This window comes from Python bivittatus, unplaced genomic scaffold (assembly GCF_059951505.1).
Source record: "Python bivittatus isolate LINGU-HERP-01145 unplaced genomic scaffold, Pbiv_v1 ctg000850_np1212, whole genome shotgun sequence".
Lineage (NCBI taxonomy): Eukaryota > Metazoa > Chordata > Lepidosauria > Squamata > Pythonidae > Python > Python bivittatus.
The window spans coordinates 17,114,040-17,134,221 of NW_028277112.1; the positions used below are offsets into that span (position 1 = coordinate 17,114,040).

The 20,182-nt window shown below is 36.7% G+C and overlaps 1 protein-coding gene across 5 annotated transcripts in view; it reads left to right on the top strand.

Annotated features, from left to right (window-relative positions):
* PAM (peptidylglycine alpha-amidating monooxygenase) overlaps positions 1-20,182 on the top strand; it is a 157,813-nt gene that overhangs the window by 100,772 nt on the left and 36,859 nt on the right. For all 5 annotated transcript variants that reach the window (XM_088130144.1, XM_088130145.1, XM_088130146.1 and 2 more), the window contains exons 13-14: positions 8,979-9,166; positions 11,130-11,201. In XM_088130144.1, the coding sequence (XP_087986270.1) occupies positions 8,979-9,166; positions 11,130-11,201 (260 nt within the window). The remainder of the gene's footprint in view (positions 1-8,978; positions 9,167-11,129; positions 11,202-20,182) is intronic.

Here is a 20,182-nt window from a genome sequence, read left to right on the forward strand (position 1 = left end):
CTCTGCTATGGATAGTCAACTGTTGTGTTAGAGGCTTCAGTCTTTCTCCAATAAAGTATGTAATCTAGCTGAGGTCTCTGAGAGTCTTTTGCCAAGAGTAGCCAAGCACTGAATAAGGGATTAGGTGTCTGCAGAACCATCATTTACTGCTGACTCCTGTGAAGCCTGAGAGATTTGATCAAGTACATAGAGTATATGTGTGAAACCCTAACAATGATGGCTATTCTGCAACCTGGTAGAATCAGCCAGGATCAATTTGTAAACATCATGTTAGTATCCCAATGAAATTTTGGTATATAAGCACTTTCAATAAGCAAAGCAAAATTTACTTACGTATTTGCATATTATATTTTTAATCTATACAATTTTGAAGGTTCTCTAGGCACGTTGCCTGAAAAGCATAAAAACACATTGAAAAGAAAGTGAAAACATAATAAGATACTATAAGAACCAAAACAGGAAATAGAAGAATATAAAATATATAGAAACAGCTGTTTAAAGTCATTTTTTTCTATTTCATTTTATTATAATGTGTGTTATTAAATGTTTATAGCAAGAACAAGATTCTTCCTCTGTTTATAGGATGGTGGTCATTTTTTAAAGGCATTATGTGCTACCATTCACAGTGACTATGGGAAATTGGTTCATTTGCAAGGAATAAATATGTTCTAGTAGTGAACATCTGGCATGATGAAGATGCTGTTTCTAAAGTACAGTATCTGTGCCTTGTTCTTAGAGTTAACATAATACGGCACAAAAATGATTGAGTATCCATCTCTCCTAACTCGCCAACAGTATAGCTTCTAGGATAGGGTAGGGAGTTCTTGCTTGAATTTCTTATTAAACCCATGTACGAGGTTTTTTTACACAAAATATACAGTAATGCATAGAACTACAGGTAGTCTTTGGTTAATGACTGGAATTGGGACTGGCAACTCCATTGCTAAGCAATGTGGTCATTAAGTGAAACATGTGACTGCGCCCAACTTATGACATCAGTTCTGCGGTTGTTAAGCAAATCACCCATGGTCATTAAATGAAACATCACATGACTGCAACTTGCAACTTCCTGCCAGCTTTCCTATTGACTTTGCTTGTTGGAAAACGTCTGTGAAAGTCGCGAAAGATGAGCATGTGACTGCGGGGTGCTGCAACTGTTGTAAATGCGCACCAGTTGTCTAGCACCCAAATTGTAATTGTACCTGGGGGGATGCTGCAATGGCCGTAAGTTTGGGGTCCAGTCATAAATCTACTTTTTCAGCCCTGTCATAAGTTCAAACAGTCACTGAATGAGGCAGTCATTAACCAAGGACTACCTGTACTTTTTCCAAAAGCATATATATAGCAACATAACTATTGTGTGCAGTCTGAAAATAGTAAAGATAAGTGGGTCTTGCAATAAAATATTAAAGATCGTAATGCTTCTGAACAAGATGTATCCAACTATATTCCCATTCTTACTACTGCTATTATACCACCGCTACTACTACTACTAATTATTATTATTGTTGTTGTTGGTTACATAGTTAGCCAGATGTTGTTGTTGTTGTTATATTAGGCAGCTTTCACTTCCATCACTGGCAATTTTATATTATTTAAAGAATGGCAAGATAGGGGTACAGGAGTGCTTGTTTCTTATAGCAGTCCCGTAGCAGTTGTTTGCTAGTTTAGGCCACCAAATGATAAGCTATATAAGGTATGGGCTGCATTGACAGAAGTTTCTTTGCATCAGTCTAAAAGGGGAAAGTTTGCCAAAAGACAGAAGGAGAAGGATGGGATTAATGGTATTAATATTTAGTGAAACAGCACGTTCACAAAGTAGAAAATAAATGACATGAGATTTCTGATATGCAACTGACTAGTTGAAATCAGAACCTAAGCAAATTGATGGGTGGATGGTATAACGGCCTATGTGTTTGTTATTAAAGGAAGCAGCCTTGAAGGATTATTTTTATTTTTGTGCTTTCAAATCAGTCTTGATTCCTGGCCACTATCTGGACAAGTCCACGCAGTTTTCTTGGCAACATTTTCAGAAGTGGTTTGCCATCACCTTCTTTCTAGGGCTAAGAGAAAATGACTGGCATGGAGTCACCCAGGTGACTTCATGCTAAGGCAGGACTAGAACTCACAGTCTCCCAGTTTTTAACCTGGTGCCTTTTACCACTACACCAAACTGGCTCCCAGGAAGGTGAATAGGCAGGAACTATTGAAAACATACAGAAATCAGTCCAAAGAATTATTGACATCTGGTGGATAAAATAGCTTAAATTTGCTCCGAGTTGGATTCCAGCTGGCAAGTCCTATGGAGTTGACTGTGGCTTGGTCTTATGATATTATCTGGGATGAGTTCAAGTCTTTTAGTCCTGAGGAAGTGGACAGGGTTCTTGGTACTGTGGATGTAGTTATCTGATCCATGCCCCTCCTGGTTAGTCAGGGCTTCCGGGGGAGAGGAGAGTGGATGGACCCAATGGAGGTGAATGCTTTCTTAACAGAGGTGGTGATTCCACCAGTTCTGAAAGAGGTGGTAGTGCACCTTCCTCAAGAAACCATTGCTGGATCCTGCACATCTGGACATTTTTAATCCAGTCTCTAACCTTCCCTTTTTGGGGAAAGTTATTGAGAAGGTGGTTGGCCTACAGCTCCAAAAGGTCCTGGAGGAACCAAATTATCCGGACCCTTCCAGTCAGGTTTCAGGCCAGGATTCAATACTGAGACAGCTTGGGTTGTGCTTATGGTTTACCAGTGGCAGGCTCTGGATGGGGATATGTCATCCATCCTAGCCCTCCATGATCACTTGTCAGCTTTTGATACCATCAACCATGGTATCCTTCTGGACCAGGGGGTTGAGAGTGGGGGCACTATTTTGCAGTGGTTCCTTTTTTTAGGAGGTCTATTCCTAGGCCCCTGCTTGGAGGGGTGCTCAGGGTTCTAACCTTTCCCAGTGGGAGAGTTCATATGCTGCCATGGAGTGTAGTATCACTAGTATGCTGATGACATCCAATTTAGGTATCTCTGTCCCAGCCACCAAAGCAAAGCTGTGACGGTTCTGTACCTGTGTTTGAAGGCTATGAGAGTCTGGATAGGGAAGAACAGGCTTAAGCTCACCCTCCCAAGAGTGGAGTGTGGGTAGTTATGAATATTCCTCATTATGCTCATGTGACACCTCTACTCCATGAACTGCATTAGTTCACAATAGGCTTCCAGGTGCAATTCAAGATGCTGGTTATCATCTATAAAGGTCTATAAGGGAGTTCTGTTGGGCTGTGTTTTAATGGCTGTCTTTAGTGTGGGATGTTTTGTTTTGTCTATGTTTTTAATTGTTTTAACTTAGTATTAGATTTTGTAAGCTGCACAGAGTCTGCTGCAGTGGGTGACTATAAGAAGTGAAGTGAAGTGAAATTAAAGTCAGATAGGGTGGGCATTCTCTTCCCTTAAATGTTGTCATCTGGCAAGCTGCACCTTCTCCATAGTTGACCCTGCCCTCTGGAACAAACTCTTCCCTGAGATCTGGCAGGCTCCCACCCTCTTGGCCTTCTGCAAGGCTTCAAAGAACTGGTTCCTCCCCCAAGCACTGGGCTAGGATGGGACTGGAGTCCAGTGGATGTATGGAGAAGTGTTGTTTGGGGGCACCATGAGGTATATTTTTTGTTGATAGTATTATTGTTTGTTTTTATATTGTTATACTGTGAGGTACCCAGAGTTATTATATATAAGATGGGTAGCCAAATAAATCTTTTAAATAAATAAATTACATAGAAATGAGTTATTTGCAGGACCCCTGCTCCTAGGTATCTGTCCGTCCCATATACTTCAATAAGGAGGGCACACTCCATTCTTTTCATTGACAAAATGCCACCTTATGGGACCTTGGAAGCATGTCTTCTTGTGGTGGCCTCTGCATTTTGGAACAATCTGCTTCCCGATATATAGTTGATCCTGACACTGCAGGCTGCCTTTAGAAGGGCAGTCAAATCCTGGCTCTTTCTCCAGACCTTTGGTCTGGATGAGTAGAGTCCTAGTTATTGAATGTTTTAGTTTAGTTGTGGTGTTGTAGTTTTAGTTGGCTTTTAATATATTGTCTTGTTTTCCTTGGAGTTTGTATTTGTAGTTGACTTTGGTCTACTGCCCAGAGTCACTTTGTTTGCACTGGATAGAAAGAAAGAAAAAAAAAACTGCTATAGTAGATAGACAAAAACTGGAATAGTGTGAAATAAAATGGGACATACTGACAGATGGAGGAGGTAAAAAGCCTTCTGCAGTGATTCCTAAGAAGCTGAAACAGTTCTCTAAACAATAATTAAATCAGTCTCATTATTTTGCAACAGTTCTGCATATGACATCATCCATCAGTAATCCACAGGAAAATTTGGGAGATACTGTGTTTGGATGGCAGGGCTAGTCATGCCCAATTCTTCTTTTGCCATCTCCTCCCAACAATTGGCATGCAGTTCCTGAAAAGTTACTTTTAAAAGATAATAACCCTTGGGTTGAAAGAGATTCTCCATCCATATTTGTAGAGCAAACAGTTTCTAATTGCTCATGTCTGTCGCAGCCAAAGAAGGAGAACCAGTTTTGTCTGCCACTGATATCTTGCATTTTATTAACAACTAAAGTTATAATAAATAGCCTACTTTTTATCTTCCAAGGATACCAAGTGTACTCTGTTTAAAATATTGAGTGTTTGGATACTGTTAATACATGCAGGAAAGTTAGGTTTTTTCTTCAATTACACTTCAGTGTTTTATTTATGTTTTAAAGAGGTGGCAGTTCTCTGACAGCTGTCTAAATCAATTGGAAGGAGAGGAAATGAATTTAAAAAGGAGGACGCTAACACTAATCTTGCTAAGGCAAAGCAGCTTTCTGGAATGGTTCCATGTTTTAAAAAGGCTGGATACCAATTCTCTTTTGGGAAGATCTCATTCGCTTCCTGACGGATGTCATTATTGTTGCTATGGTGAATAAATTAATGCTGCATGATGCCACAGGATCAGAGTAAGCACTGATGTCTTTGGAAGCTGCAAATAGTCCACCCCCACATCTTTCTATTAGTATAGGCTGACTGACTTGATTATGAAAAATAATTGATGGGGCAGGGGGAGATAGACAGAGATTTTTGTTGGTTTTCCCTCCCCCTTCTCTATCTTTCTCTCTTTCAGACATCTTTTCTTTCCATTTAGCCCTCTTAATATATTTCAGAATGAAAGTATTATCTGTGTAAAGCTCTTGAAGCAAATGTTAGGTATTCTGTATGCAGGAATACCTTTTTTTTTCTTTCTGAAGAAAGAAGTTTAAATAATCTATTGATTCTTGTTTAACAAGCAAGAATCCTGACAAACAAAGCAAATTATTGGATCTTTTTCAGTTTGGGTTCAGGCCTGGGCATAGAACAGAAATAGTGCTGGTTGCTCTAGTGGATGATCTAACAATCATTTTAAACCTCTCAGTAGATTTCAATATCTTCAACCATGGTACTGGACCACCTGTGGGAGTTGGAGGCACTGTTTCTGGTGGTTACAGTCTATGTGCCATCAAGTCAGTATTGTCTCCTAGCAACCACATAGATAGATTTTCTCCATAATGATCTGTCCCTAACCTGGTCTTTCAAGTTTTCCAACAGTGCACCCATTGGTAACTGAGTTCATCCACCTTGCTGCTGGTCATCCTAGTCTTCTTTTTCCTTCCACCTTTCCTATCATTAGAACCTTCTCTAAGGAGCTAGGTCTTTGCATAATGTGTCCAATGTAGGATAATTTGAGCCTGGTCATTTGAGCCTTGAGTGAGAAGTCTGGATTGAGTTGTTTGATGATTCATTGATTTGTTTTCTTGGCTGTCCACAGTATTCTCAGGAGTCTTCTCCAACACCAAAGATAAAAAGAGTCAATTTTCTTCCTATCCTCCTGCTTCAAAGTCTACCTACCTTAGTAGGCAGTTCTAATCATAGTGGTAGATAAGGAGCAATCAAGCTAATGGGTAAACTTTCAGCTCTCTCCCCACTACTTTTCAACAGCTATATAAATCTGCTGGGTCAGATCATCACTGGTTTGTACAAGATAAAATCATATGCTACATCACCACTCCAAGCTGGGCCAGAGGTGCTGTGGGAATCTAAGCCTGATATCTGGAAGTTGGAGGGTCTAGAGAGATAGAAACAAGCTTCGACTCAATCCCAGTAAGTCAGAGTTAATGTTTGTCCACAAACATTCTGATTCCACAACTGTTTCATTGTTGTTTCTGGATAAGGTCATTGACATTGTATAGTTGGACTTTCAAAAAGCTTTTCATAAATTTCTTCATCAAAGACTCTTGGGCCAGTTGAATAGTCAGTGATAGACTGAACAACAGAAAATAAAGAATAGGAATAAATTGGCAGTTTTCACAGTGGAAAGAGGTAAGAAGTGAAGTATCATAAGGATCTGTTTCAGGCCCAGTGCTATATTGTTGATATGCAAGCTAGTCAGGTATATCCAGTGAGGTGGCAAAATTTTGTTTCTTGTATGTTTAATCAGTCAAATTGATACAGCTTCTAACTCTCAGTTTGTGATTCTGAGGTGACACAAAATTATTTAAGATGGTGAAGAAACAAATGGACTGTGAATTGCTCCTAAGGATCTCTCTAGACTTGGTAACTAGGGCATTAAAAGCAAGTACAATTCAATATCAGGAAGTACAAAGTGATCCACATTGGAGCTAGGAATTCATGTTTCTGAAATAAAATGGTGAGGACAGAAGTGTCAGTGGTCAACCAAGAAAGAGATATTGGGGTAAATAAAATCATCTACACAATGTGCACAATTTGTAAAGAAGACAAAGTCCTTGATAGAGTAGAAAAGAGATAGATAATAAGTCAGCTGATATTTTAATGTCCCTGTACAAAGTTATGGCATGCCACATCTAACATCTTGTGTACAGTTCTGATCAACACATGGTCACCACATCTGATATCATAGAGCTGAAAAACATACAGAAACATACAAATTGATCCGAAGGTGTGAACACCTTCCATGTGAGCATAGGAAGCAATGATTTGGGCTGTTTAGCAAAAAAGCACTTAGAAATGTTTGAGATTTATAGAATTATGCATGATAAAGAAAAGTTGAATAAAGAACAGGTTTCCTCCATTGCCCATAATACTGGGACTAGAATTAGGACCTACCCAGTGAAACTGACTAGTAGATAAGTAACTGATAAAAAACTGGTAAGAAGAAATGTTTCCTCAGGTGGCACGTAATCGAACTAGAATGTGCTGCCACATGATATGGTGTTGGCCTGAAAAGGAGACTAGATAAATGCCTACTAGCCGTAGTGCTGACTCCAAGGGCAGTTTGCCTTCACATATTAGATATACAGGAGCAACAATAGCAGAGGACAGCTGCCTTGATCTCCTATTTGTGGGCTTCTAGATGCATCTGGGGTGCACTGTGTGAAACAGAATGCTGGCTAGATAGACTTAGGCCACATCTAGTTGGGTTGGTCTGATGTTCTCCTATTTTCCATAAAGTTGCTGGAAGAGAAGGTGGAAATTATGCTCTGGACAGTCTTTCCCCAGCTGAGATTGGTACACTGATTTTCACCCAGTTTGGACCAAGATGCCCTAAATGAGGCAATTAAGATGTTTAGTGAGTGAATTCTGCTATGTAAACATTGTATCTATTATCTGGCTGCTTTATGGGTTACCAAGTTCCAGTTTAAGGTTCTAGTTTTGACCAGTAAAGCCCTATATGGCTTGGCTCCAGTGTTCCTTAAGGACCCTCTTTTCTAAATGGAATGTGCTGTGTCTGGGCATGCAGAGGAACAATGCTCTGCTTCTGTCTCTGTATGAACAGAAAACAATGCAGGTCCTAAGTAATCCTTCTCTTTTGTCTCTCCCCATATTACAGAATACCTTGTTCCCAGAGGTGCACTTGGCATCCTCTCTATTAGCTTTCTGCAAGCTAGTTCTATGGAAGACAATTTTGTTGGAACTGTCATTTGTGGTTTAGTTGTTGACTATTACTTGGATAGGCACTGATTTGTATCTGTATTTGTATCAAGTTTGTTTTGTAAACCATTAGGAATATGTTTTGAGTTGGGTGATACAGAAATACTTGTAATGAATGAATAAATGCATTCTTCATGTTCAAAACACTAGTGTGCATTATTTTTTCTTTTGCATTAGTTCTAAATCACACCCTACTTTTTTAAAGGAAAAGAAAAAAAGCTTGTAAACTAAGCTTGAGCGAAGACTGTAGCATTACTACTATAGCATCACTTAATCTAAATAAAAGATGCTACAGTTAGTGTCCCATAATAACATAATGAAACTAGGTTTTTTACTTGGATCTGTACTTTGTGGCCTAGCAGAAGAAGGGAGAGGCAATACAATGAATCTGGCATGCATTAAATAGAAGAGTCCTAAATTAAAAGAGTAAATTATTAATGATTTTGTAAATGGAATATATCATCTGGATGGGTGGTGGGGTGATGGGAGAGAATTCTTCAGGAAAGAATAAATAGTTTATACTGCTGCATTCCATATAAGTGATCTTGATTGAAATCTGCACTGCTGGATTGCATTTTGATGGAAGCTTGTGAAATATATCTGCAAAAACAAAACAAACAAAAATGAAATGTATAGAAACCACACAGGAACAGGCAGGGCCTGAACAGGACTGAATGATAACTGGGAAGCTGTCAGCAAAGGAAAAAGTTTGCTTTGAAGGCTCAGAGTGCTAGGAATTCTTAAGTTCTAATATACTTCATAAAACTATGTAAAACAATGTTCTTAGTAAATGCTAAGCAAACAGTAGAGATAATGGCTTTTATTTCAAGAGTCTTATGCATGTTTAATGTGAAATATTTTTAAAAAACAGTGCTGTCTAACTCTGTAATTGGAAGGAGATGTCTTCCCCTCCTCTAAATTTTATATTAATCTGTGTGTGTTTCTTCTCTAGCTAAAATTTGTATTTTTACCTTTTCTCTCTATTCATATTTTGATGAAGGGGTACAGCCAGGGATGAAATGTGCAATTTCTATATTATGTATTACATGGAAGCCAAATATGCAGTTTCATCCATGACCTGTACACAGAACATTAACCCAGAGATGTTCAAAAGCATACCTCAAGAAGCAAATATCCCTATTCCAGTCAAGCCTGATATGACTATGATAGCCCATGGACATAATGAAGGTAAAAATATTTATTCCTTTGCTAATAGCACTAGGGAAAAGAATGATATGGCTGAGCATATACAGTATTTGTTAGGAAGTTAACCAAGGTGATTGAGACATCTGTTTAAACATGCCGGTATCTAAATATGCAGCAAAAAAAAAAAAATGTACAAGAAAATCCAGCACAGCCCTGCAGGTGGTCACCAGTACATTCAGCTGGCATGATGTTGCTTAGTATTTAATCAGTTTGTTTGTCATATTACTTTGTTCTGTTATTAGTATAGGTCTAATCCTATGTGACATTAAAATAATGTTAATATTTATTGATTGATTTTTAATTATGTCCCTTTATCTTTTTCTTATCTTTTTTGTTAACTGTCTTTATTATCTAGATTGGATAGAAAAGTGAAATAAAACTTAAAAATAATTCAGAGATTCAGTTTAAAGCTTCCCTATGTTCTGTTTTACTATTAGATGCACTTGGAAATTTAGGTGAGATACAGTTTAATCCTATGGAAATAAGCCTGCTTGATTGTCATGTATCAAATATTTCTGTTTCCCCTTTCTTCTGGGTTAAATATAAAAACCCCAGAAAGCAGTCCTCTGACTTAAACTAACTGCACTTAGTTACATTTGAACTGAGCCAAATTACAGTTTTAAGGCAGTGTTTACTGAGGATTGAAAGATACTGTTTAATCTTGGTCTATTTCAATAAACCATAGATTTAAGTAACCATAGTAAAGATTAAATAACCAATTGGTTAGTTTAAACAGGGCATGGATGTTTCCAATCTCCTTATAGCCATTCCAGAAGAGAAGCTGTCACAGTAATGCCATATCTGAACTGAGATGATGCATTGTGGCATCAGATGATGTATCGAGATGGAATAGAGCAACACTGACTATGTTTCCATACTCTAAACAAATACTTTCATACCACTTGGTTATAAACTTAACCAAAATATGTTCCAGAGTACAGTCTACATCCTAGATAATTAATAATGTCATACTAATCTCTTCTGAAGGTTAAAGTCTTTGTAACCAGCAAGAACACGTTTCCTAGTTTTTATATCCAATGAGCAAACCTCTACTGGAAGATTTATAAATGTTAGAAATAATCCCCTGGTGTGTTCTAATTTATTTCTGTGAGGAAATATTCCTCTGCTCTTCCTATGGTAATTTATTTGATCAGAATTGGATACGTATGCAATGTTCCTTTAGTTCACTAGTTCACGAACCATTGTGAGCCTGAGTTCTCGCATATGTTCATCTGTGAATCATCAAAGAGTGAGTGGCTTAATAACTTAGGTACAGGAATGAGCCAAGTTACAGATAATTATAAATGAATTATAGGTAGTATATTTTCTGATAATTAAGTCTGATCCCAGAAAGTAATAATTAATTCTCATCCCAGAAAATTATTAGTTGCTGTATTTCCTCATGGGGTTCAATCTAAATTTAGGTGCATACAGAATAGCCAGAAGAAGCAGAATTCCTTATTTCTTCTACCTATGGTGACATCTCCAGGAATCCCAAATTGTATGACTGCAGTCAAGAGACAGTTGAACTATATGGACTCTTATCTAAGAAGGAAGGGAAGGCTCCCTGTAAAATCAGTGTGCACACCTTCATTTTGTAAGCATCTTGTTAGAACTACAAAATTCCAAGCAATCACTATGCAGCAACAAACTCTACTGTTGCTCCCATCTAGTGATCTTTCAAATGTTTGGCTCAGATCCTATAGGCCCAATCTTTTGCCAAGATTTTTCAGAGAGGCTTCTTTGGGGACGGACAGATGTGGTGATCCTGTTGCCAGCCATGACTATATCTAGATTCAACCCACAGTGATTGAATATTGATACAAAAGTCACTGTATGGAAGAATATGAAGCTCTGTGAATTTCTCTAGTAATTTATCTATATTTATGATATGAAATTTCTTGATGAAATTTCTTGATGAATTTTCATTTATTTTCTTTTTTAGAAATCAAAAATGAAGACACAGGTACTATAATACAGCAGCCAAAAAGAGAAGAGGAAGAAGTTTTAGATCAGGGTATGTATTGCACTTGTCCATTTAAATACAGTACATCTTTTACAATTCTAGTGTTAAAATGGTTGCAATGTTATGAAGATAGTATAAAGTATTGTTTTACTAACATGCAAAACTATCCTTGCCACTCTATGGTAGTGCCCCAAATAAGACATGTTTTAAGAGAAAGTGGCTGATTATCAGCTTCTAATCTTGCAAATGACTCCATTAGCACAACCTAATTTGATTTTTCAAAGTTAATTTATTTATATAATTGTAATCTTATTTGTCTGTATACTCCACTAAAAATATTACTAGATTTTACTAGTGTTCCATACTTAATTTGTAGCTTTTAGTTACAAAAGTACACAAAAATAATGCATGCATATTTTTAAGAGGTATATTTTGGCCTCGATATTTATAACAGAGTAATGTTTTATTAATTATGGCCTAATATGGAGCAGCTTGGAAAGAAATTGGAAATCTGCACACAAGAAGTATATTTCTATGCTTTAATATTTGATATTAATTTTTTTTCATTGTAAAATTACAAAATGTGTATAATTCCATGTTTTCAAATCTTACATTAAACAAAATCAAACATTAACGTCTTTCTGATTTTATTAAGGTATTCTTTGGGGACATGATTTCTTGCGGTTCCCTGTAAGCCAAGGAATGGATAATGGAATATAATATTTATTTACAAAAAAATATAGCTAAATATTCTTTATTTATATAGAATATATAGTGTTACACACTCATACATAAACAGGTGTAAATTAGTATGCAAAGGGAAGGTTACCTAGCTTGTACTTTCTCAATCAGTACCTTAAATGCAATTATTCTGTTTGCAATTGTTCCTATTTTGTGAAGGTGTGTACCTCTGTATCTATTTATGGGAAATTTGCTTCCAAAATGTGTCTATTAGATGAAATCATATAAAATGTATGTATTAGGAGAATGCATCAGAAACTAATGACTAATTCTGATGCACCGTTTATTCATCTGTGGAATGTTTCAGTAGGAAAAAAATCTGACCAAATTATTCTGATGAAGTCTTTGCTACCTGTTCTCTTTATGTTTGTAATTCAGTGATCAGTTGTTCATTTGCTTACTTCAGCAACATAAGTTGCTGATCATCCTTCTCCACAGATCATCAGGAATACTAGCTGATACTAGCTGACAAGTGTTACGGTCTTTGAACTGATGAACTCATACTTCATTGCCCTGATATGCCCCTTTGACATAATTCTATGCTGTTTCAACTGCTATAAGTTGAAAAACAAAACACTACTTTTGTAGTTAGACATTTCAACAAGTTGACATTTCAACCTAAAGTTTTTGGTTTTCAGTGAATGCCCATTTGTTCGGATTAGAATTTTGGAATGTTCTTTCTTAGCAGTTGTGTTACTTTGCAAGCTAATGGGGCTGATAAAAAATGGAAAAGTACAGTTCCATTCAAAGCAAAGTTGAAGTAAAGGGAAAAAAGACATTCCCTTTACAAACACAAAGGAAAATCAGATAAGGTGGGAAGGTTTATAAATTGGCACCAAAAGCCTGTACATTTCCCATGACCCTTCTTTGCAGCAAGGGTTTCCAACCTCCGCTGAAACCGGTCATGTAGATACTTTGCTCCAAGAGATATATACATATGGTCCGCTTATATATGTATATGCATATGGTTTATTTAATTATTTGGTAGATTTATGTCCCACCTTTCATTCAGGAGCTCAGGTTGGGGTGCATAGCCTCCCAGAGTCTGTTGGCAGTTGGACAGTGCTTTCATTAATTTATATATATCTCCCTTGTCCTATTTTGCCCCACAAGAAGAACTCTGTGAAGTAGGTTGGGATGTGACTGGATCAAAGTTACTCAGTGAGCTTCTGTGACTGAGAGTAGAAACATGTGACTCCCTGTTTTTGGTGCCAGACTTTACCACTACCCCACACTGATGAATGTATGTTTACATATGCATTGGTCAAGCCATACCTCCCAAAAAGAGCACAGCCAGGAGGAAAAATTAATTTATGTTAATTGAATGTGTGCCTACTGATTAAAATCAACACCTGTAAAATTAACTAATCACTTATTTGCATATACACACAATCACTTTTCACACATAACTGCATCTACACACCTGTATGTACTTACAGGTCCACAGGTCCACTCATATGCATAGGTAAATATAAGAACACAGTACATTCCCATAGGGAAAGAGAGGTGGAGTTCAATAGCTCTTCCTATCAAGAACATATTTATACTAGGCTAGGCTCGTTCTCCTCCTTTTTTCATCATATACAGAAGGTGAAAGTACTTCTTTCCACTGGAAGGTCTCCAGTAATTAAGGATCCTGATTTTCATGAATCTCCATTTCCATGAACAGCCTCTAGGAGGCTCTCCAGATAAATACTCTCCACACCAGAGTTTCCCATCCTGGACAACCTCCAGATATGTAGACTTCAGCTCCCAGAATTCTCAGCAATGACCGTGATCTCTGGAAATACTGCTGTACATGTACATTTCAGTGAGAGGAAGATAAAGCTAATGTGCTCATCTTTTTCTCCCCTTTGAAGGAATGGCAGCAGCTTCTTCCCCTCTCCAACAGCTGTTTCAAACATGTCTTTGATGATTGAAACCTGCCTACCCATTTCCTCATTGTCATTAGTATGACTATGTGCTATATGCTCAGGAAAACACACACACACACACACACTGCTCCAATTCAGAAGTAACTATTTTGGGGGACAATCCTCATTGACCTTTTGTATATGGTCTTGCTGTTGAAAGACTGAAATTTATAGTACAGAATGAAATTTACAATATAGCATCAAAGCTGGGAGAATAAGTGGCCAACTGTTTCCATAAACTGTATTATAACTTAGCACTGAACTTGTGCAGATACTATCCATAGACATTTAACTGTGCATTCTTATTCTCAGATGTCTTAGTATCATACAACAGGCCTTTCTTTGCAAGGTTTCCTCTAAAGTAAATTCTGTAGAATGTGATATTGAATGTGATATTCTTATTTCTTGCTTGGGAATTCTTGTTTAATACAGCGGTTAATGTACTCTTGGTATGGCATCTGATTTTAATAGGAAATGTTTGCATTTTTTAAAAAATACTGGAATGTTTCTTCTGGGATTTTTCTTGTAAAAGCATCACCTTAAAGAGATACTGCATTATTGTTTTAGTCAATAAAAATCTCTACTTCCTAGATGTATATATGCCCCCAAGATGTTTATATGGCAACACGTTCTTTAACTGTTATTGGCTAAGAAAGAATTCAAAATCCTTTAAGACTGTGTGTGAATTTCTATAATTAATTTTTAAATAATTGATATAAAGTATCTTTCCCTGCTGATTTTTATTGCAGTAGTTTTAGCTTTACATATAAGTGGAAAAAATAAAAGCAATTTTGGGATTTCATTTGGCTTGTTAATGACAAAGGTATTATATTAATATGATTCTCTAAATAATACCTTTCCATGACTAAGGCCCCCTGTTAGGTAATAGATTGATTTTGAATGTTGTATTGGCAATATATTGTCAAATTCAGGGGGTGGGCAGTCTTTTTTCTATTGAAGGCTATATTTCCTCCAGATAATTTGTTGTGGGTAGGATGACAATTATGGCATAACTGAATCATAAATTGGTGAGGCCCCTTGTTCTCTTTCATATTTTTTTGTAACCCATCAACCTCTTTTCCAAGTAGTGGGTTGACAGGAATGTGACAGAAAGCCTTTTCCAGAATTCTAAATAGAGTTTTTGAAGGGGCTTTTGAAAGGAGGCTGTAGGTGACATATGGCCCTTGGGCTGCACATTGACCACTTTTGCTGTAAGTTTCCATTCCCCCCCTCCTCATTTCTTCCTTATAATGTTGAATAATCTTGTTTTTAACCTGAATAATTTTTCAATCTAGATTAAGTTGTTAGACTAGGACTGGGGAGACCCAGGTTTAGTGGCACCCTAGACACAGAAGATCACTTGTTTACTTTAGGCCAGTTACTCTTTCTTAGCACCAATTAGCCTGCAGGATTTTGTTAGCAGAAAAATTGGAGGGTGCAATGTAATGTATCCTATTTTGAACACCTAGAAATAAATACATTATCAATTATCAATTAATTTTGATTCACAGATCAAAATGGAAAAATGGAGCTCTGTTTTTTCTTTCATAGACTAGTATGGAAAAAACAGAAATGGCTATAGCTATTTTGTTTATCACCAACATGGAATTGAGAGCCAGTTTGGTGTACTAGTTGAGGCACCAGGCTAGAAACCAGGAGACTGAGAGTTCTGCTCTGCCTTAGGCACTCAGCCCTAGGAAGGAGGCAACGGCAAACCACTTCTAAAAATGTGCCAGGAAAACTACATGAACTTGTCCAGGCAGTCACCAGGAGTCAAGGCTGAGTCAAAGGCACACGCATGCAACATGGAATTACATTTTCGGGAAAGCTAGAAACAGTAAAATTAGTCTGTTTTATGTATTGGTTTATCAGCCAACTGTTATGAATAGATTTTAAGCCTTTCAGATTGCATAGAAGCTGTGGCAGAGGAAGTTTGAACTATGCTTCTTTAAGGTTTTAAGCACATTTTTTTTTTAAAAAAAGTTGGGATAGAATATGATAAAAATTGCCGTGAAAATTTCCAGTTGTGAGGTATACCTGTGGCACATTGAGAGTGATAGATTTATGGTTTTTCTGCAGAGGGAAAGATGGCTCATAAAATTATTATGCTCATTCTCAGTATGGCAGAGCTGTTTGAGACAAATCTGTAAGAGATTAACTCACTGATCTTTTTCATGAAATAAAGCAGTCATTATGCTGGTCAACTACTTATCGCAGTTTACACAGCTTTAGCACACAACTGCTCAGGATAGAGACTGTGTACCACTCAGGTGGAATTAATAATAAAATTAAGAATCTCTTTTTGAACATCTGTTTACAAAGTGATGGTCTGATTTTAAGCATCATTCTCTTTTGAGGACAGACTAGTTAGTCCCTGAATACAATACTTCTCAGTTCTTCCACCTCCATGGTATTTTATCTAGATAATGAAACAGATCAGGACCAGAGCTTTGGAAAAGTCCTGATCTAGAATGGATTGAATTCAGATCCATCTATTCTGCCTATGTGTTCTGAATTACTCTGCTCTGCCTCAGAATTCTAACTGTGACTGAATCTGAGGTGTACCCTTAGTAGTATGTAACCCAGTTCCAGTTTCAGAGAAAAGATCAGTGATGTCATGTCTTGTTATATGAAAAAAATGTGGAAATATTGTTGCGTTCATTATGAATTTTTGCAGTAGGTTTGGGACTATAAGGTTATGGAAGCCTGCAAAAGCATCAGTAAAGTTAAATTACAAGCATTTGATGCACAAACCTTACAACATTTTTTGAAATCTTCCAGCCATCTGCTTCATTATTCCTAAGTAAGATTTAACATTCTGTCCTTTCAGTGCAGGAAGTGAAGTTTATAAATATAGTGCTCAGTGAGAAACACAGAGTGCCGTAGTGGCAGAGTGTTTAAGACTTGAAGCAATGCAAAATCAGCTATATTAAATACTTATACAAGACTAGGGTGATCTCTACACAAAAGAAGCATTTGCCTCTTGAGATGAGACAAAACTAAAATTTAAAAAATCGGTACTAGTTCTAGCCCTAGACAAAATGTTTCTCAGTGATGCAACTGAGAAAATACTGCAACAATGCCAAAAAGATAGTGAAATAAGATAGGGTTTTCTGATGCTTTCAAATTAATATTTTATTTAAAAGAAAATACATTGCATCTTTCAATTATATGTAGCTAATAATATAACAAAATGCAGTTAACATATCCACTTCAACAAGACACAACAAAAGAGCAAAAATGGGGATGGGGAAACCATTTTTCTAAAAATCATCAGAGAACTTGCCCAAAAACAGTCATCCCACTTGTCAGGAGGGTTTCCAGACTTTCAGCCTCTTCAAAAAAAGCAATAGGAGACATTAAGCACCTGCACTGAAAATACTGAAAATAGTTCTCTATTCCATCCCATAAGGATCAGGAAGTTCCTTGCAGGTTGAGTTTCTGCCCTAAGTAAATATAGTCAGTTTATCAGTGTATTTTCTCTGTGGGAAATTTAATTTTGTGATGAAAAGGACATGATCAGTTAATTTTTCTTCCTTTGCCACTTAGACTTATTTCCTGTTTGATCTGCTGCTAAATAAGTGAGAAGGATTCAGTGGAGATTGATGGTCCTGGCCTTATGCCACTATCCCATTTCCCCTAAAATACATGCAATGCAAAGCCCGAGCTGGGGAGATAATGCCAGCATCTATAATGTGTTTCCTGATACCAGAAACAATATTCCTACGTTCTTGACTTCAGTCAATCTAATTTTCATGGCTGACTTGCTGAATGAACAGTCAGTTCTTTATTTTATCCTAATTATTTATCGCAAGATATTCCAGAGCAGTGATTCCAGTTAGACTAGGAAACATAGGAAAGCAGAAGGAAAGAACTGCAACTTATATATGTATGTGTACCATGAGTATTGTAGCAGAATACAAAATATCATATGAGAAATGCCTTAAATCAGAAGTTCAAGAGGGCTGATGAAAAGAAGCAAGCAATCTAATATTGAGAGTACTTTATCAAATGTGTTATCAAGGTTGGCTTAACACATTTTGTTCAGCTCCAATTTGCTTTGTTAATTTCACCAAAATTGGCTGTATTAACTCTAATAATTATTTCCTGACAGGAGATTTCACTTGGGATATTCCCCATCAGAAGAGTGTAACTGGAAATTTAGTAGAAATCATTGAGACAGGACTGTTTGTAAACATGACAATCCCTCCTTAGGGTCATTTCTGGAAAGACTTAATTTTCCTCTTTGCTGGTTCTTAATAATAGATTTTCCACAAAAGACCTGAAGCGTAGCTCATTATTATTTGCATTTATTATTACTTTTAAATGAAACTTTTAAAATGTTTTATGACATAATTCCATAAAAGTATTTTTTTTTTTTAAAAAAAAAGGCTAAATAATTGAAATCTTCAACGTCTCCCTTAATTACCCTCTAAAACTCATGGAAGTGCCTGTGGACCAGCATATTTGCTGAAGTTATGGTGAAGTTAGAGAAGTTGGTATTTCTTCCCACTGCTCATATTTAGAATTCAAAGCAGAAATAAAGCCTATGATCATTAATAATGATGATAATGATGATGATAATTCCAGTGCATACATTGGACAAGTTAGAAATAAGTTTAGAACAGGTAATAGATTTAAGGATATGTCCACTTTCTAATGGCAATTAGCTTAACAAATATCTGGAAGTTATGGTTGCTTTGAATTTTACTGTTGAAGGGAACAAAATATTACTGATGTTTGTATTTAAGCAATTTTTTTTAAAAATCTTTCAATTACATTTTAATTTTCTTCTTTCAGGGTCCTCCATGAACAAATTAAAAATTCAGAGCTACACTGTGATGCAGGATTGTACACATGGGGTCAAAAACTCAAGATAGTGATCGCAACCATTTGATCAAAGGTCTACTCCTTTTATCTGTGCTACACAGAAAAGTGGCAGAGCTTTGATCACATGGCCGTGACTGCCATTTTGACTTTTTTTTACACCTATCCCTGCAGATGCTCCTGATGTGGTAATTTAATAAATAATAGTCATTCATTTGCAAATAGTTACAAATATAGAGAAGTGTTTACTACAGGTATAGATTGGTCAAGAGAAAAATACTTTTGTATCTTGTTCAGATTTGTTACTATTCAAATGATATATAAAGGACCTGTATCTATAAAACCTGATGCATCTATCACATTAGGTAGATATTGTCTGGATATTTGTAAGCACTAACATATTCTGAAATTATATACTATATGATATGCCTACTGTTTTTTTGAAGTGCTTGAATTTTTGAAGTTACAGAGAGTTGTAGCCAAACCCATTTAGAAGGCAATAGATTGAAAAAGATAGCTGTTGATGTTCAGACTAAATTACTGTTACTGCTACTTCTGTTATTTATTCATGAGAAACTGATTTGAGTAAAAGCAGGGGTGGATAAGAACAGGCACTCTCTCTGCAGTTCTTAAGCTTAACATAATAGTCCAGCAAAGACAAGCTGTCTAACAAGCCTGTTTTTGAAAGGGGCTTGGCTCTGTGTTTTGTTCAAAATCAAATAGAAGATAATGTACAGAACTGGATTCAGTCTTTCAGAGACTAGGGACCATACTTGTTTTTTCACTGAGGGCTCCAGTAAGAGAGGGATGGTGATATGAATTAAGTAGGGCCAAGACACGTAAAATAGGCATGGTCAGATTTTTTTCAGGAAAGTTTTTCCCCCCAAGCTTCAGTAAATATTATGTCTGATAGATTATGCATCATCAAGTCGCTGTCAACTCCTAGTGGCTACATATATATATTTTCTCAGTGACAATCTATCTCTAACCTGGTCTTTCAGATCTTCCAACAATGCACTCATTGCCACAGTAATTGAATCCATCCACCTTGCTGCTGGTTGTTCTCCTCTTCTCTTCTACCTTTCCCAGCATTAGAGCCTTCTCTAGAGAGCTAGGTCTTCACATAATGTGTCTGAAGTAGGATAATTTGAGCCTCGAATGAGAACTCTAAGTTAATTTGTTTGATGATCTATTTGTTTGTTTTCTTGGCTGTCCACAGTATTCTCAGGAGTCTTCTCAAACTTCAAAGTTCTATTTGTGTATGCATGCATGCATGTATGTCTTTTCCAAGGTTTAAATATCTTTTTTTCTGTTTTCCACTAAAAAAATATTTAAAAAACTAAAGGAGAGTTTGGGAATCTGCAGGTTGCCTATCTCAAGATACAGATTAGTACCAAATATGCATAGTAATGACAATTTAACTGGTATTTCCTGAAGTGCATAGAAAAGAGTTTGTGTACTATATCAGTTGGAAAGATCGCAGTTAGTAAAATAATAGTAATAATAATAGTAATAATTGCAGTGCCACAAAATTGAGAATCACACATGCAC